Source organism: Saccostrea echinata, unplaced genomic scaffold, assembly GCF_033153115.1.
Source record: "Saccostrea echinata isolate AGI-Se365-2 ecotype Australia unplaced genomic scaffold, CSIRO_AGI_Sech_v1 ptg000028l, whole genome shotgun sequence".
Taxonomy (NCBI): domain Eukaryota; kingdom Metazoa; phylum Mollusca; class Bivalvia; order Ostreida; family Ostreidae; genus Saccostrea; species Saccostrea echinata.
In genome coordinates, this window is record NW_026889777.1 from 1,823,310 (window position 1) to 1,843,792 (window position 20,483).

The 20,483-nt window shown below is 36.0% G+C and overlaps 1 protein-coding gene across 1 annotated transcript in view; it reads right to left on the reverse strand.

The window, feature by feature from the left end:
• Positions 1-4,852: 4,852 nt before the first annotated feature.
• Positions 4,853-20,483, reverse strand: part of LOC133193892 (mothers against decapentaplegic homolog 2-like) — a 30,354-nt gene continuing 14,723 nt past the window's right edge. The window contains exons 3-5 of the mRNA XM_061329809.1: positions 18,449-18,586; positions 5,245-5,389; positions 4,853-4,973 (exon numbers count right to left, since the gene is read on the reverse strand). Of these exons, the coding sequence (XP_061185793.1) occupies positions 4,853-4,973; positions 5,245-5,389; positions 18,449-18,586 (404 nt within the window). The remainder of the gene's footprint in view (positions 4,974-5,244; positions 5,390-18,448; positions 18,587-20,483) is intronic.

The window sequence follows — 20,483 nt, forward strand, 5'->3', positions numbered from 1 at the left end:
TAGGCAATATCATGGCTTCCTTGCAGCAGGTAATGAGATTCAGGAATCAGCAGCACAATTTATCTGCGTAGACGAACACCCTGATACACTCTTTGGAGCCCAAGGAGGGTCGATGGATGGTCGGATAATCTCGGCAGTCAGAGCAAAATGTGGCGGCGCTTTGGGATGTCCACCTTATCTTGACGAAAGTGAACTGTCATGTGTTGTGTGCACCAAATAAATTGAAGATTACGAAAACATTCTCGAATAAAACACCTTCGTTAATATGTGTTATTTCATCGTATAAAGGCATTACATATAATTTAATCCATTAGCAATAGTTCGTAAAATTGTTATGATTTGAACCTCTTTTGACCAACAAGTACATTGTTCATTGACTAAAGTCATTTGGCCGCCACTGATCTCCAACTGCTGCATACAAAAAGCCCCGAAGCAGGGTTGGAGATTATTGTTATTTGGAATACTTATGACAAGGAATGGTCTATTATCTCATTATTTGATAATGTATATCTGCATTGTTGTGTTATGTCCTGACAAGATACGAAGTACTTAACTTTAAACAAGTTTGAATCTGTTACAACGACAAGTTTTAATAATTGGTACATGTATATTGGTTACATGTAGCAAGCCGGGTTTAAATTTCAGTACACCCGGCTTGAGCCGGAGGTTAAATTCATGGCGTCAAAATCCTTACTCTATCATAAAAAGCAAATAACATAACGTTGTAGAGAAGGCATGTATGGTACTTGGCAAGTCTGTTCAGTTCCAGTTTGAATCTCTCTAGTTCACGTTCACAATCCGTTAGTTATTTAGGACGACAGCAATTTTTGTTCGATTGCCACTTGTGATTGGTTTTCAATGCCGCTGAGCATGTGCAAATGTTGTATTCTCTATTTTTTTCTGACCTAACAAAAAATACTTTAAAAACTTGATATCATGATATCTTTCAAAAGAAATCCAATCTGACAATATAACTTGACGAAAGTTTACATTTTTTTAAAGAATTATTTTTACGAAAAACCTCGAATAGTTTTTTTACCATAAAAAAGTTGGACCAAAAAACTTTAAAAGATTAAATTAGCATCCTTCTATCCAACTGCGCATAAGTAATATGCATGCTGATTTTTTCTCAAATTATATATATAACAATTACTTTCCCTAAACTTTATCTGCAAAAAACTTAGATATTAACATATCACGGTTTTCGGTAGGTTATTTCATTGTGTATGAGACCTCAAAGTTTTTTTTTTTTTCTGATCCAATCTCGGGTATGCGAGGATGCTTATGTATGCAGAACCTTTCCCGAAAACCCATCAGTAGTGAAAGAAATCATATAATGGTGAAAATATTGCGTAATTAAGAATGCTACTCAATTTAATTTTTTTTTCAAATAAACAAACAGATACTGAAGTCATCATGAATGAACTATAATATAAATATACGGGATATACGATAAGATGTGCAAAAAATATTAAACATGGACTTTGGCCTTGTAAACTGCTGATATGCTCCCCCCCCCCCCCCTCGCTATCTCTAAGTCACACACAGTAAATGTGATTTATCGACCTCGCACAGAAAGGCATTTGAAAAACCTATGTTAACAATTAATAGGACAAATATTTCCCTCAATACGCTGAATCCTGAAAAAGTTACAACAAATCTTCTCATGGAAGTTTGTATTTTACAACACGCAAGTTTAAGAAATAATTCAAAATAAATTCCTTCTTTTTGTAGAAATAATAAGCTCAATCATTTACTTTAATATGCTTCTAGAAAATTTTTTCATGTAACATCCTCGGTATTGATTCTTCTACCTTCAAGATGACGATGTTGCCTCACATCAATGTTTGTAATAAGATAGTCATTTAGATACATGAAAAAAAAAATTTAAAAAGACTTTGAAAACATTATCATTGGTTATGCTTGGATCTTAAATAATTTATATATATAGATGTAGCCGAGCAGTAAGAATGATATGAAGAAATCAGATGTTGGTAGCCATTTTATTTAATGAAGTTTAAAAAGACAGTGACCTATAAAAAATATAAAGAATAAATCAGAGAAAAATACAATTTACACTATAGTTTCATAAACTTTGACAATGAGTTAACTTTTAATGCAGCATACAAATATTAGATAGAAAACAAGAGGCCCATGGGCCACATCGCTCACCTGAGCACATTGGCTAGGCAAAAGCACAAATCAGTTCAGTATTGAAAAGATTACGGAGGGGGGGGGGCTTGAAATTTAAACTACCTGATGATGCTTCCATGTCAATATAACAAATGGCTTTGTTGTACTTGAGTAGGTTTTAAAAAAATTTTCCCATTATATTCTTTGTAAAAATTTGATCCCCCATTGTGGCTCCTCCCTATCCGGGTGGTCATCATTTGAACAAACTTGAATTTACACTACCTGAAGATGCTTCCATATCAATATGACTAAACATAGCTTTTCTGTTCTTGAGAAGAAATATTTTTTTCTGTATGATCTTATGTTAAACTTTCGACCCCGTATTGGGCCCCACCCTACCCCCTTGGGTCATCATTTAAACAAAAATTAATTTACACTACCTGAGGATGCTTTCATATCAAAATGACTAAACATGATTTTCAGTTCTTGAGAAGAAGAAATTTTCCTATATGTTCCTATGTTAAATTTTCGATCCCCCATTGTGGCCCGACCCTATCCCCAAGGGTCATTATTTTAACAAATTGGAATCTTCACTACCTGAGGATGCTTCCATATCAAAATGACTAATCATGGCTTTGCAGTTCTTCAGAAGTAGATATTTTCCTATATATTTCTATTTAAGACTTTGATCCCCCATTGTGGTCCCACCCTACCCCAGGGGGTCATGATTTGAACAAAATAGTATCTACACTACCTGAGGATGCTTCCATATAAATATGACCAATCAGGGCTTTGCTGTTCCTGAGAAGATTTTTTAAAAAATTCCTACATATTTCTATGTAAAACTTTGATCGTCCATTGTGGTCCCGCCCTACCCTCGGGGGTCATGATTTGAACAACTTGTATCTACTTTACCTGAGGATGCTTCCTTATAAATATGACTCATCATGGCTTTGCTGTTCTTCTTCAGAAGATTTCTAAAGATTTTTCCTATGTATTTCTATGTAAAAATTTGATTCTCTATTGTGGCCCCGCCCTACCCCAGGGGGTCATGATTTGAAAAAAACTTGAATCTACACTACCTGAGGATGCTTCCATATAAATATGACTCATCATGGCTTTGCTGTTCTTGAAAAGAAGATTTTTAAAGGTTTTTCCTATATATTTCTATGTAAAACTTTGATCCTCCACTGTGGCCCCGCCCTACCCCCGGGGGGCATGATTTGAACAAACTTGAATCTACACTACCTGAGGATGCTTTCACATGAGTGTCATCTTTCCTGGTCCTGTGGTTCTTGAGAAGAAGATTTTTAAAAGATGCTATTAATTTTTCACTAATTCTTTATTATCTCCCCTTCAAAGAGGGCGTGGCCCTTCATTTGCACAAACTTGAATCCCCTACACCAAAGAATACTTTGTGGCAAATTTAGTTGAAATTGGCCCAGTGGTTCTTGAGAAGAAGTCGAAAATGTTAAAAATTTACAGACAGACAGACAGACGGACGCCGGACAAAAAGTGATCAGAAAACTCACTTGAGCCTTCGGATTAGGTGAGCTAAAAATTTTCTGTAGCAAAATGAACTTTGAACTTACAGACAAATATAAGAAATTACTCAGACAACTTTAACTGCAAAAAATACAATAACGTATAAACTTTGCAATTAAAATAAAATGGCATACTCAAAACTTTTATAGTAAAGTAACAAATAAATAAATATGAAAGTTACATACCACAAGATGCAGCTGATATACGCTGGTTAGATATTTTCTTTATTAAATGCAATACTGCCCAATTTAGCTTAGTTTGAACGGTTACTTATAATCAAGGTAAATTAAAACTATTGGATAAGGTCAAATGAAACAATGAAATTAAAGATAGAAATCGACTCAATCCGATGCACAAAAGAATTATATTACAAAAATATTTAAGATTACTTTAGATGAAACGAAAAATAGAATGATCCCAAACGAATAAATACATAAGAGACAAATATTAAATCTTTACTACCACAAACAAACATACATATATACGTACATACATACATACATATATATATATATATATATATATATATATATATATATATATATATATATATATATATATATATATATATATATATATATATATATATATATATATATATATATATATATATATATTAAGATTGTATTGATAATTTACCCAAAATCCCATAATTAAACTTTTATTGCAAGCTCTCTCTGTTTTTAAAAGAGGCACGCTTTATTTGTATACCCGTAAATTGTCACTGACACGACTCGTAGAAATGGCTTCAATTAACTGGTACATGTACTATTGTTATAAGAAGAAAGGACAAATGCGAGCGTTTGATATCATGAATTTAGGTAAAATGTGCAGTAAATATTTTATTAATTTTGAAATCAAATACATTGGAAAAATGTAGATGTACAGTATTTATTGTACTATGTAAATGTTAACGATTCAGAAATTTGTTGTATAATTGTGATAGCGTTTGTTAAATATAGTACAACTATTCTATAAAAGACGAAGAGTGAAAATGGCATGAAAAATTAATTTAAATTTCAACGAATATTCGACTATCGTTCAACTTAAGTCTCTAACTATTCGATTAAGCTGTCCGAATAAAATTGGCATCCCTAGTAATAATATAAAATATTGACAACATTATAAGTTTTCCCTTTTCAAGTGCTCCTCCTCTGAACAGGATTGGACTTCCTTACGTCATGCTGGAGCAGGGTAACTCTGGAGACCCCATATGCACCAGCACTCTGTCCAACCACTTCAAGGGACTGTTCAGTTTAATTTCAATCCAACAGGGGGTAGTGGTCATTGTTTGCCTATGTTAAGGAAACATGGTACACTGAAACGTAGCATCGTCTTTTAGATAAGCACCACAAAAATGAGAAACAATGAAATTGCCTGAAATATTTTGCCCATGCACACAAAAAAGACAAAGAAAATATTTCCAAACTCTAAAAACATTTTTGGAGGACTGTGTTTATAGAAATTTGTAAAATAAACATAAAATTCCATGTCATAAAAATGTTGAAATATTATCTTTTCTATGGTTTGAATAAATGTTTATAAATGTTTATTGCCTGGCCTCACCTGTAGTCGGCTTCCCAACCCTCCACGAAACTCATACGAATTGTACATATTTTTGTCAGCTGGTAAACTGCGTCAAATCCCTGATAGACAGACTTAGAGAGCAATTCAGCAAATTCCAGGTCATCAAAAATCTTCATTTTACAACCTTTAATAATATACATTTAACAAACATTAAAAAAATGAACAAAAAGCCTGTATCAAATAAAATTATATAAAAATCAATAATAAATAACCTTATTATGTAGCAACATATATCCAGGTATCTTTAATTATGAACATTCACAACTGTTTTCTAATTCATAACTCCTTTTAAAGTTAAGCTTGTTACTTTCTCGATATTTACAACTGAATGCAAATTTCGCTTGGTGAAAGGTCAAGTGGAGTATATGCATGTCGATTTCCCCTCCTACGAATTCTTTGAAATATAATTTGTAAATATCGAGAGCCTGGGTTCTGTAGTACTTGGAAAGTGCTGCTAGAATCGTGTAGTTATAATGACTTAATGAAAAATCTTCTATCATGTATATAAAATGTAAAATTCTTGTAAGGTTTCACGAGAAAATGTGGAAGATTTATTTTTGTGACGGGAGAGAAGGATTGTAGCAGTACTTTTCATGGCCCAGGACGTTTTTACTTAATTATTTTTACAATCAGAAATGAATATCCTCGGGGGAGTGTTGAAATTTTCACTTTTAATTAACGTATATTCTTCTATATTATAAAGGTCACATGAGGACAGGTGTATCGGAATTGTGTGCGAATAAAGAACAAAAGAATTTAATAAAAGGTAGGTTATATTCTGGGGTTTTTTTTTTAATATCAAAGAAATGAAATGAATAAAATATTTGATAGAATATTTTTGATCTAGTAAATTTTTAAAAATCAAGTCATTTTATTCATTAAAAAAATTGCTGACTCTGTAAAAAGAAAATACAGTTTAATTCTTTTATTATTGACTTTTGATGTGCTGATTCTATCCAAATTTGTCTTTCGCAGTACCAAATGTACCAAATAGAAATATCGGCGATTTTTTTTTTACATAGAAAATACATTCGTTAAAACGATGGGCGATTCTTTTTAGGACTTTACCATTATCGGACAAATGTAATGTGGTTTAAAGATAATATACCTGCAGTATTGAGGTCATCTATAAATTCCAATATTACAAGGGCATAACCAAGTTAAAAATCTAAGCTTAATTTATAATTATTTTCAAAACTCTTTGCTTGTCATAATTCATTGAGGGTATGGCCTTGCAATATATCGATTTTTTACGACCCTTCTATTACCCTTCAATAAATCTGCATACAAATATACGGCAGTTTCGCTTGTCTAGGGAATGTATGGGAAGTATATGAATAAAATCATAAATTGACATCGTATCCAAGTTTATGCCTTTAATTTTATATATGTGCAAATAATATTTTATTTAATTACAGAATCTTTTTTTTTGTATAAAATATAACTTGATTCGCCTCTCACTGCATACAAACTGCGTCAAATTTTCCGATAAGACGTTACATTGACAAGTGCATTGCGATCAGTGAGTTCGATTATATATTGCTGTGTGGGATTAAACCACTGACAAATTTACATGCAGTAGTAAGTATTGATGTAGTTTAAAGATATCCAACAGTTAAAAAAGCAAATCATTTCATTCTGTGGTAATTTGTAGAACATATATTTTTGTGTGATGTCATGGTAAGCATTTCTCGTATAAATTATGCCCCGCTAATTGTAGCCTTAACTGTGCCGTGTTTTATGAAACTTTTGTCTTTCTAGAAATGAATTGAGTTTTCTGGTCCTAATGGTAGAACGGTGATTATTGACTCTCCTGAGGAGATCTCCTGTTTCACCAACATACTGTTTGAAGCAAACTTTGCAACTAATGAGATAAATGCAGTTGTCTGTTTGACAGGACAAATTCCCTAGTATTTTTTAGCTGCGGCCTGTAACGGGGCTGTTAAAGCTGTCTGTGTCAGAGCTGTGCTTACAGAGAAGACATCTTCTGTCAGAGCAGGTTTTAAAGCCCCCGTTAGGTAATGGATTGTCCAATCTGGTTCTTACTACTCGTTAAAGACCTTTGCCATTCGTATATTTGAGTGGAGAATTGGCAGATTCTTTTGAAGGATACCGTTGAGGTTCTTAAGGACGGGATGGTATGTGGTTACCAGAGGGACCCTGCCGCTATTGCCTTTTTCCGTGTAGCGTAATAGGTTTTGCCTGTCATGTCCCGCCATCTCATCAATAGCAGTTTGTACGGTGCGGGCATTGTAGTCTCTCTTGCATAAGTGGGACTTGAGGAGACCGTTTTGTTCCTGATATAAGGCAGGGGATGAACAGATGCGCCGAATTCTGGTGGCTAGACCCTTAGGCACACCCTTAAATGTGTGTGGGGGATGACAGCTAGTTGGCATAAGATACAGATTGGAATCTGTGGGTTTCGTGTGGAGACTGAACTCGATTTCACCATCAGTCAGGGTAGATGTAGTATCTTGGAATATGTTTTTCGATACGTATACTGTAAATTTGATAGACTGATGAAAGGTATTGGCAAACGAAATGAATGCCTCGAGGCTCTCGCGACATTCCACCCACTTCATCTCTATATCGTCAATGAAACGCAACCAGCTAAGGGCCTAAATGGTGCTTGAAGTAGCAAGTTGCGTTCAAGTCTGCCCATGAAAATATTGGCATAAGATGGTGCCATTTTCGTACCCATATCAGTGCCAATAACCTGCAGGTAATGTTCTCCATTAAACATGAAGTTGTTATACTTGAGATCATGTTCAAGGAGCTTCGCAAGGGACTCGGTAGAAGAAATTTGTATGGATCTACTATCCCAGACTTCTCTACAGGCTTCGATACCCTCATCGTGCGGAATATTGGTGTACAAAGATGTGACGTCCATAGTCACGAGAAGGGTATGATCTGGAAAGCTAGTAGAGGGCGTCTTGTTAATGTAGTCCGTGGTGTCCTTGAGATAGGATGGCAAATTCTCTACGTGTGGACAGAGATGTAAATCAATGTATTCAGAAATTTTCTCCGTGGGGTGTCCAATTGCGCTAACTATAGGGCGACCTGGCATACCTTCTTTGTGTATCTTAGGAAGCAGATAAAATTGTCCTGGTCTACAGTCAATAGGATTGAGTGTCTCATAGACGTTGATACCAATCTCGTTTTTCTCAAACATTTCGTCGAGAGTTTTGGTGGTGGCGGTGGAGAATTCTTTAGTAGGGTCAGAGTCCAGTTTCTTATAGAAACGTTCGTCTGAGAGTTGTCTATGGGCCTCCGCCATGTACGTCTCTTTATCAAGTACTACTACTGTAGAGCCTTTGTCTGCTTTCTTGATTACTATGTCCTCCCGATTCTTTAATGATTGTAAGGGGGGTCTCTCTTCCTTACTCAAATTGTCGGGAGCCTTGTCTGCCATTGAAAGGAGTTTCTCTTTGTCTGACTCAACGGCGTCAATATACGACTCAAGGGCTCCGCATTTGCCCGGTGCAGGTTCCCAGTCACTTTTGGGCCGATAGAGTTTGTGTTCCTCCAGGTCATGCAATTGTGGCTGAGAAGAGTCATATGAATCAACTTAGGAGTCTTTTCTAGAAAAGCACAAAAAATATTTTTACATGGCTGTTGACAGAAATCTTCTGAAGGTATTTCTCATTTCGCTTATTTAGCATATTTGAGAGGTCATGGTTGTTTTTCCCGTACTTGAGAATTGTTAACATGACACGTTTTTACCATGCATATGTCTTGTTTAACTCAGTTCTGTACATTTTCTAATATTTTTACAGTTAATTAACAAAACGAAGGACGACAGTTTCAATGTATTTTGTTCATTTTGAATGATAGATTTCTTTTTGGATTTTTTTTTTTTATTTTTATTTATTTTTTTTTTTTTTTTTGCCATTTGTCTGAAAAAATACGCATTTTCCCCTACCTCGGTGTTGTGTGATTAAAAAAAAACAAGCTGTTTAAAGTTTTAATCTTAATTATATTCTGAAATATTTTAAGAGATACATGTCCACTAACAAATTTTTTATCTATGTTATGGAGAGATTGATGGGTCCGTAAATATAAAGAATCAAAACTCAATTTAGACTCTGTAGGGCATGGTATTTGTCAATCAGTATCTCTGAAATAAGGTAAGAAATCTAATTATATAACTACTTTTAAAAACCCATGACATATTAATTAATAGCAATATATAAAAAATATGAAAAAAATGACATTTTTTTTTTCAGTTCAAGGCCCTTCTTCCTCTTAAAGAGATGGGTTCACTTTATGCATAAAATGGCCCTGTAGATATACGAATTTATTGACTAACACTTTATGTTCCAGTTTAAACATGAAGATAAAGTAGAGACCTAGTGCTTTCATTTCCTATTAAAAACTTTCTCCTCAAAGCCAAGGTCTTGGAAAACAGGCTTCATGGAATTGCAATGTTCTTGAATTTTAAGGAAAACAAGTATATTTTAGTACTTTCACAGAAGAGAAATAATATGAGCGCACTCTCTGATCTAAAAAATAAAACAAGTTTTGTAATCTTCAGAAATAGTTCTTTCATTTAATAGTTGTATATTTTAGATCAGAGGTTGCGCTCTATATTAAATATCGAAAAATAGTTTTAAAAATTGGCTGTTTTTGTAGAATTTTTCAAGATATGAGGAAAATGACGCATTTCATGACACCATAATGCATTGGCTAGCCAGAAAATTACGTCATTTTTGATAGATACGCAGTCATCAAAGGTCTAAATAATATTTAATGCATTGTCAGCTAAAACCAAGCAGTTTCAGTTTTTTTTTTCTGAAATTCACAGGGCCAAAAATGCCCTAAGTGAACCTTGTTCTTTCTCAATAAATTAACTTATTTAAAATACAGTACATTTTTGTATGACCCGTTTTTTAAATTATGATTTAAACATTATCTCGAAAGAATAAACAATTCAGAATGGCAGTATATGTCATGGCTTTGTTCTTGTTTAATATTATAAGGTAAATACATAATAAAACAATGATATCAAAACAATGGACAATAATCAAGTATTATAGCAAGTGTCAATGAATAAGCACCGATCTCCAATCTGGCATTTGGCGCATACAGTTTGCAGAAACAAGGCGCCATATGGTGCTGACAACCCTGGAGGGTACACAGAAGTTGCCAGCGATGGCTTGTTGCAAAATTCTGCAGTGCGCCGACATGGATTGCAGGCTGGAAGGGTCAATAAAGCCATGATGTGGGTCGATGTTGCTCTGGAATCATAAAAATTATAACAGTAGAAACACAGAAGAAAACTACTACAACTTTCACACTAAAGATGTATGCTCTAATATGACTATGCTGAAAAACTATATGTATGTATATGTTTAAAACTTATCTGACTAGAGTAATGTATATGTAGCTAAATGTGTTAAATGATAGGTGGGAATCTATGTAATGTTGATGTAGCCTAATATCACAATTAAGATGGTGGGGGTGGGTGGGTGTTCAAAATTGATGAAGCGCATTTAATGACCTGGGGCTATTTGGGAAATTTGGTTGAAGCCAGGAGAGTTATCGCGCTTAGGCTATTCTTCTTCGATAACTGGCACTTACTGAACATAGCAGTAATTTATTCTTGTTTAACATTATAAGGTAATTACGTAATAAAACAATGGTATCAAAACAATGGACAATAATCAAGTATTAGAGCAGGTGTCAATGAGTAATCGCCGATTTAACTTGAAGTGAGGAACATTAACAATGCAGTTTGAATTGTAGTTGTGAAAACAGAATTCCGAAGATCTGATAGATGTACGCAATCGAGGGATAATTTGGGCTGATCTATCTTAATATCAGGGTGACGTATGAGGGCCCCATTTAACTTTTGAACAACAAAGCAGCATTTAGAATTATTTATTCTTTTTCTAGATTTCTCTGCAGCCTCGCTGGACATCATGTAACGCCAGTATTTGCGAGAGAATATATTTGACCATACTAGGAGTGTGTTTGCTAATTTTTAACGAAGGGAGGCTAATAATGCCTTCATGGCTGGTTGTAGTTTTTTAGGGGGCTGAAGGCCAATACTGTTATCACCACAGTGAAGTATTAGTATTTGAGGCATGATATCATTATGGCAATTTATCAATCTGGCAATGTGTTGATCAAGTTGCTCCCATTTTAGTCCCCCAGATCCAGACCAGGTAACATCTATCTCTACATGTAAGTGCTCCAGAGACAAGTTTTGGCTAATTGTTGAACGTATGCAGTCATCTTCAGCTCGTCTGATAATGGAAGGTCCGACGATCAATACCTTGCAGCAAGTCCCTGCAAACTTATCTTACAGTTAGTAAGACTGACTATTTACAGGACTACAGTATTCGGGCGAACATAAGACTTGAAAGCGTTGGATTTCCATCTACCTATTGTCTTAATTCCTTGCTCTGGAGTACCTTGCATATACAATGACGTTGCCGCCCCTGCGCAAAATGAATGGGATTTGAATGTTGTTATGTCAAGCTTGAGGAATGATAGAGCTTTCTTTAGTACTTGTTTGAATTGATAGTATGCCATGGGCGAGCCATCCATGTGGCATAAAAGCTGAGATGTTTGAGTTTGTGATGGTCTATGGGTCATGAATGCTTGTATGTTGTCAAATAGGACCTGATTTTGCTTTGTGATGTTAATTTGCATTGTTGTGCCCTTGCCATGCTGATCTGTTTTTTTTCTCAATGTGATCAGTATGGATGATTGTGATATGGATACGTTTTGTATTGACAATGGGGAACTGCAGGGGTTTGCCTTAGTGGTGGTTATCTCCCCGACTCTAAGTAAAGCGAAGAATGCAAGGCCATAAGCAGAGAAGAAGAGTAGTTTCTCGTAATAATTTCGGCAAAGAATCTATTATCTTAACTAATAGGGGAAATGTTATCGGGCTTCTTGAATCTTTTCTATGTTTGAGTTGTTTAAAGCCATGGAGCATTTTCTTGTGTATGAAAAATTGACATGGGTCTGGGAAGTGACGTAGTTTTATATTGAAGCTTAAGCCTGCTAGTTAGGTTTTGGCTGTAGTGTATGTTGTCCCCTTTGATAATAAGTAAGCGATATAGTTTATAAATTGGTCTACGGGAGGGGGCCACAATTCCTTTAAATTAAAAAGTTTTCTAAATTGTGAAAATGAATTGCGACCTTTCTGGTATATTTCTTGAGTATTATGGGAGTCTGATGCTCTGAGTAGCTGTTCTACTTCCTGATCAAATGGTTCCAGAATTCCGGAGGAACCTGGCAGGGATAGTAGTCTGTGTGTATGGGGGCAGCTTCCTGAACTTTAGCCACTGAAAACTAGATATTGCATCAGCAATAAAATTAGAATGACCTGGTATGTGTTCGCAGCACACTTCAATATTGTATTTTAATATTTTGTTAAGAAAGGGTCTGAGAAGGGACATAACTCTTGGTGACTTTGATGTTTTTGGTTGATTATCTCGACAACTGCCACGTTATCAATATGCAATTTTTTTTTGCCTTAGAGTTTGTGGCCCCATAAGTAAATTGCAAGAGCGGACGGGACTAACTCCAGATAGGTCAGATCTCCACAATCATGATGTGACCATTCTGAGGGCCATTGTAGGTAGGACCACTGTGTACCAAATATGACCCCACACCCGAGTGAGTCAGAGCTGTCAGGAGATATGTGGATAGTGTCCTTATCTGACCAGTGAATATCTTGGAAAACAGAAGTGCCATTAAAGTCAGACAGAAACTTGAGCCATAAATCTACATCTTCGCGAAGTGCCCTTGATACAGTGATATAATGACGTTTTTGTGTCCCTGTGATAGGCTGTCATAGAATCGTCTACAAAAGGCTCTCCCGGCAGGTATTGCATTGGAAATAAATGCCAAGGATCAGACTAATGATTAAGTGTAATTTTGCGACGCCAGGAAACATTTTGAAGTTGGGCTTTAAGGGCATCAGCTTAAGCTTTAGGGACAAAGATGGTTTGGTTGCTGGTATTTATCCCTAACCCTAGAAATGTTAGACATGTTGTAGGACCTTCGGTTTTTTCCTCTGACAAAGGAACGCCGAGTGTTTCGCAATTTGTGTCAAATGTTTGCATGCAGTTTTTGCACACAAGGGTGTTTGCGGGGCCTGCAATAAGGAAATCATCAAGGTAGTGAACTAATATGTTAATTTTGGCTCGATCTTGTAGAATCCAATGAAGGGCTGACGCAAATTTTTCAAATGTGGCACAAGCTATAGAGCATCCAAATGGGAGGCATTTATAGATATAATAATTTTTAAAATGAAAACCAAGCAGGGAAAAGTCTTCTGGGCGAATAGTAAGGAGTCTGAATGCACTAGAAATGTCTTTTTGCCTAGTAGGGCTCCCTGGCCCAGTTCTTTTATCATTCTTAATGTTGAGTCAAATGATGTATAATGAACAGTGCATAGATCTGGGTCGATAAAATCATTAACGGTATTTCCCCCAGGTGTGCAGATAAGTCACAAATCATACGTCAACCCCCCTGCTTTTTGGGAACAATACCTATTGGGCTGCACTTGATATTTGACATGGGAATATTCTTGAAGGACCCAGCTATTCTGCCTAATTTTACCTCTTGATCAATTTTTTCTTGAAGCTAATGTGGATTTGTTTGCATAGATTTCGTGTTTTTAGATTTTTGAAATTCCCGAATACCAGAATAGTGAATGTTGAAACCATATTGAAAACCATTGATTAATTCATGTGCTATGTGTTGCAATGGCTAACTTTTAAGCAATGATTTTAAGATGTTAACGTTGACTAGTGTTGGAGCCAAGTCTCAGAGGCCTTGGGTCGTTTGGAAGAGCCCTCTACCCTGAAATCTGCTTTGGGGCTGGCGGGTTTGTTCGGCTTGGGACAGTCGAGAGCTCTCTGTGCGAATTAGCTGATTGTTGTGCCAGCGGCAGTTTATGAGTGGGTGACCATTTGAGCATTTTATGCAAGCATGTTAAGTGCAGTATGGTCTGCCGCATGTACCTTTGTAATTGAAGTCAAAGCATTTGGGTGATTTAAAAGTATAATTAGGTACTTGCTTGGACAAGGTGGTTTGGCCATGGGTCACATAAAAAAGCCACAATTCTGCATCGACAGACCCCCAGTCCAGTGTGTGGTTCTAGATCGCTTTAACCTGAACTATATGTCGTAATTAAGCCAGTTTAAGTTTGTTGATCGCTGTACAGCGGTGCGTAAGATGTTAATGTATTTAAGGATTGGCTCTATGTGTTCTGGGAACTTAGTAATAGTAGTAATATTAGGAATGTATTTGTCCATGTTTCTATTAATGCTATTTTGATTTCCTTATGTTTAGGTTTCAAAACTAGCTCACCATCAACAAATGCCAGTTGTTGCTGGGGCTAGTCATTTAGTTTGAGGGAAAGCAATTTGTGCAGGTGAATGAATGCATTATCAAAGATATTTTTCCTCAAGTTATCAGAGTCATGCACGCCCAATGCGTCTGAAACGCTGTTTAAAGCATTTGGTGTATTTGCATCAAAATTGATATTAGTACATGATGCTGATGTACCTGCAGAGAGGACTGAGGGGTCAGATGCTGCCATTATTGATGTAGATGGTGCTGTCTTCACTGGGGTTTGGGTTGATAGAGCTGGTGCTGTCAACACTGAAGTTTGGGTTGATGGGGCTGGAGCTGTTAACACTAGAGTTTGGGTTGATGGAGCTGGTGCTGTCAACACTGGAGTGTGGTTTTCCTGGATGCCATGCTTGGTTGATACGACTGGTACTGTGGGTGCAGGTGTGACCAGGTTCTGTCGAGTCGTAGTATTAGAGATTTTCGCCTTTTTGGCGGCAGCTTGCAATTGGGCGCGTCCGGGTCTGGCGTATGGTGATTTGGAGACTTTTTGTACGGAGCATTTTTCTGCAAAACAAATGACTGTGTAATTTCGTGTTTACCATTGTATATTGCGTTTTTTTTTTAAATATTTTAAATTAGTTGCTTGAGGCTGTGAATGATTATGTGCCAAAGGTATCGTTATCGAAACGGAAAAAAAAAATAAAATTATAGTTTAAACCGATTTCTTTGTTATAGTTGAAATGCAGCCGTTAATAGATGATCTTGAATTGAGCCAGCTAAATCCGCTGGCATCTGATGGTGCTGAGGCGAAGGAAACGCCCAATTCGCTTCCAATTCCTCACCAGGTGATTAATACATACCGAAGTCCTGTGGAGCGATACTTATACAATACAATAATCCTCTTTATTTAGATGCGGCTTGGAGCTGAATTCTTGGTGATGTTCTCAGTTCTAAATTGATGAAGCGGAAAGGATTTGCGCGCAAGCGCATTAAATGACCTGGGGCTATTTGGGAAATTTGGTTGAAGCCAGGAGAGTTATCGCGCTTAGACTATTCTTCTTCGATAACTGGCACTTACTGCACATAACGGTAAATGCAATTAATTCAAATAAAAGACTATGTAAAGACCAAGTTATTCTTCTACACTTTTCTACATTTGCATTGGGCCTATGAAATTCTCAAACCTTTACTCCCTAATTTATATACTGTACGTGTACATAAATTGGCGTATTCAAAATTTAGCGCAATCACTAGGTATGAGTTGTTGGCGTATTCATGAATTAGCGCTACACATGTCCGTGCCGTGTGTTGTATATAATAATGATTACTTTGCGGTATTCATAAATTAGCGCATCGTTGTCTGCGCCCAAGCCGCTAAAATATGAAGCCCGCTTTTTTAGTACACATACAGTGTTTTTTATTATATTTTATAATATAATTATAAAATAAAATATTTTTATATTTATATAATAAACATTTATCATACAGAAAGTGATTACTAAACTTCCTTCGGTAAATAAACACATGTAATATGTTTCACACCACACTGAGCTACTTTCCAATGAATAATAATGTAATGTGCGCAATAGGGATGCCTGGCATACATATACTAAGTCCCTGTTGTATTATCCTGTAGTTTTCATTTATAAGTTAGCTTTATTTTTTCACTACATTGTTTTAATATTTTGTTAATTATGCAGTTTTTTCTACTGTTTGCGTAAATTCCAAAAACTTCATATGTATATCCCCTAGAAATTCTACAGAACGCTGCATTCTTTTCTCCATTTTTGCTCACGAGAAAAGCCTAGGTATCCATCTCCCACCCACTTTCTTCTTTATACAATCATTTTTCAAAATACGTTCCATCGTTCCATATGATGTTCCTATTTCAGTAGCAATGTCAACCACAGTACGTTGGCGGTCCACATCCATTAACGCTCTCAATTTGTCTACGAGGAAAAAACGACCTTCCAATATGAGGTCACACCTTTCATCATCCTCCACGGAAGTTCCATTTTTCTTAAATTTCTCACGCAACTGGAAAGCAACTGGCTTACTGCACTTTTGTCCTGCCTGTATCAGTAGTATATGCGTTTAAGTCGGAGTGTTCCCGAAATTTTCACTTATTACTTGACCGAATTTCGACGTTGTCTTACGATGTCATGATGAACAACAAATCATCAATAGAAAAACTAAATATCCAGTAAAATCGATAAAACTTTCACACAAAGGTTTATATGAGGTCAAGCTATCGTAATAATGACATCATTTTCGTTTCATATGCTAATTAACGTGTCTGTCCACAGTGAGTATTAAGTGTTGAAATAATAAACGAATGAATGTCTCCCCCGCATTTTTAAACATCCGTTTCTATTATGACAACTGTCAAAGTGTTACTATCATGAATATTTAAAATACTTTTTCTATTAAAAAAATTCAATAAGTGTATATATCTCCATCTGTAATTTTCAATCACTTGCACAAATAAATAAATAAAATATTATGAAATTCCACGAACTTTTGGATCAACCATCGTATATATGTAAGACAAGAGCCATAACCATAAATTGGTATGTAAATGTATAAGTACACAATGTCAACTACATATTAATCTTTTTTTAACACAGTGGAAAGCAAATGGAAAGCATAGTCCAGAGGAACTTTTCATTAAAAAAACGAACCTATCACCCAGAGGTTTACACATAGTAAAGTATAGTATAGAAGAATTTACTAATAGTATAACAAAGCACAGAAAGATTCACAGGATGGACCTACACCATTTAGTCAACTGAATGGTAACTGAAATGTCTGGAAATGTCACTGAATGGCAAAGCTGTGCCATTCAGTAACCTTTTAGTAGACTTTCAGTTTCCTTTTAGTTAATTGAATGGCAGGACTTCATCCTGTGGTTTACACCTAGTAAAGCATTGTATTGAAGAAGTTAGTCAGTTACTTAGTAAAATATAGCAGAGAGAGATCAATACATACTGAAGAAAAGCATAGAGGAACTTATTCATAGTAATACATACCTCAGAGGGATTTCCTCATACCGCATTGCACAAAGGGGTTATTCAGTAAAACAAGCACATAGGGTCTTATTTATAGTAAAGCATAGCGCAGAGGTTCTCATTTATAGTAAAACAAAGTACAACGGAACTTTCTTATACCGCATTGCACAAGGGGAGTTATTCATAGTAAAGCAAACATGTAGCAGAGAGGGACTATATTATGGTAAAGCATAGAACAGAGGGTCTTAAGGTCCTACACATAGCACAGCATATTACACAAGGACTTATTCATGGCAAAGCATATTAATGAGGGACTGTCTCATTGTAAAGCATAGCACAGAGGGACTTATTCATAGCAAAGCATAGCACAGAGGGACTTATTCATAGCAAATTATAGCACAGAGGATCTTACTCATAGTAAAACATACCACAGATGGAAATTTTAGTAATAATGCATAACACAGAGTGACGTATTTCTAGTGAAACATAGCGTATAGGGACTACATGTAATTTATTAAAAAACAAAGCATAGAATTACTTTTTCGTAGATATTTAAAAGCTTACAGAGAGCGTCATATTCATTGACAATAAAAGGCATAGCGCAGAGGGACTTATTCATAGATAAAGCAAACCCACTTACTCACATGTGAAGTCATATCACAGAGTGTTTTATTCACCAGCATTAATGATCTAAACAAAAACCGTTGCTTTAACTATTATTTGTTTGTATTATCGAATTACGAATGTTGAAGCTTTCTACATACTTTAAAAGAAAGATACATTTGGAATGTAAATTGTAGATTGACTTACCCATAATAAAATTTTATGGAACAAGGCAAGCCAGAAATAGGACTTACCCCGGGTTATTTTACAGATTTTTGCTGGGTGCCAGTCATTGCGCTGATTACAGAAAGAGCTCTGTACAAACACAGGGCTCTCACTCAGACATTCGGCAAAGACCTCTCCGCCTTTGTAGTTAAAACGGACACCTTTACCTGCAAAACGTAAAAGAAATAGGACAGTCCAAATATGCAATATCAGAATGGAATCGGGAGAATAATGTGTTAAGACTTGTTACATCATAATACTTTAATGTTTATCATCTGCAATTTGGTAAAGATTATATCAAATCCTTTATTCATAACCATAATTCTCAGACCGTTATTTGTAACCTTCTACAAATATATACTCGCCCCAGAAGCATGGCCTTAATCTAATCCTATGACATTTTCTGAAGGCCAGGATATTTCTTAAGCAACATGCACCATTTGTTTCAAGTACATGAGCTCCGATAAATTCTACAGTTCAAATGACCTTGCTCCAACACCCTCAGACATCAAGAAACTTCTCTACATATCATGAGCTTCTAAAATTAATTACAAAACTATAATCCCAGTTTTTTAATATTCATAATATTAATTTATGCTAACTTATTCTTTTCTAATTTTAACTTTAAATACATTTAAAATATAAAGTTGCAGAGCTGATACTATGCTATATATCCCGTAATACTACCGGAGTTCTGATGAGGGTGCCAAAGACCTTTTAGGAGGGAGGAATGTGGCATGTGAAATGTGGAATGTGGAGTTTGATTGCTGGTGGCCAGTTAGATCAGTTTGTGGAGCACCTGACAGGAGATTCAGGGGGGCCGGGTTCGAAGCCCGATCTGGTCAGTCGCATTTTTCTCCTCTACCTTACATTTGATGCAGTGCCATGCCCTGGAAGTGACAGGTGAAGACCTGCAATGGAAGAGCCTGAGTTGGTGTATTCGGGGGCCGAAGACCTTTCAGGAGGGAGGAATGTTGCTTTCAGACGAGGTTGATCGCCGGTGGCCAGAAAGCTCAGTTTGTGATGGGAAAATCAGGGGGCCTGGGTTCGAATACCGGTCTGGTCGGTCGAATTTTTCTCCTCTCCCGTTACAGTCATATCATACCCAAATAGATTTGTTTTTCGAAAAAAAATCAAAAGGTTGAATCTTCTCTCTCAGCCTCCCAAATACATCAACCAAGGCTTCTCCCTGGCAGGCCTTTTATCTGCAAGTCCAGGGGTGGTCAACGGCACCAAATATGTAAAAGGAGAGGAGAAAAATGCGTTGGACAAACCAGGAGTCTGAACCGGGCCCCCTAGATTTCCAATCAAGTACTCTACCTACTAAGCTATCTGGCTATCGGCGATCAAACCCATCGTACCGCCATATGATTATCCTGCAAAAAAGTATGGGGAAAGGAGGGGGAAGCGGCCTTTCAGTGAACATTTTCGACAGTGAAAGGTTATGCTTAATTGAATTGGGAGGGGGTGGCCAACCTGATGATACGTGCTTGTAATGATGAATCTATGTGAAAATATATTTTATTCCGCAGCAGTGTTAAGGCGTACTTCGACGAAATCAACGGAATATAAAAGTGCATAAATACATACCTTTTTAAGCTGAATTTATTTTCGTATTATACTATATTATCACATGATTTTGATATTATTTGAACTAACATTGTATACCCCTCTCTGTACCGAATTTGGTTTGGTCACTTTATTTGACAGCAATGTGATATATGCATGTATTGTGTACTATATGTAGGTCACAAACAAATTTCAATATCGCAAGGCCAAACCCTACTTGAAATAAAAAAATTAAGTAATAAATTGTTTCTATATCACTTGTAGTCTTTGGAAAATGCTACTGATTTAAATAGAATAACATTGTATTAATTTAAATTTCAAGTTATATGGCTTTCGTCGAAATATGTGTGACCTTTACCAGGTATTTTATGTATTTATTAAGTTATGCACTCGATTTCAGGAAAACAGCAGCACTTTTCAAGTTAAGGAATGTGTCGGTTATATATGTTCAAAAAATGGTCAAGATCTATTCAGTGTATGCCCTTGCGAAAAGGC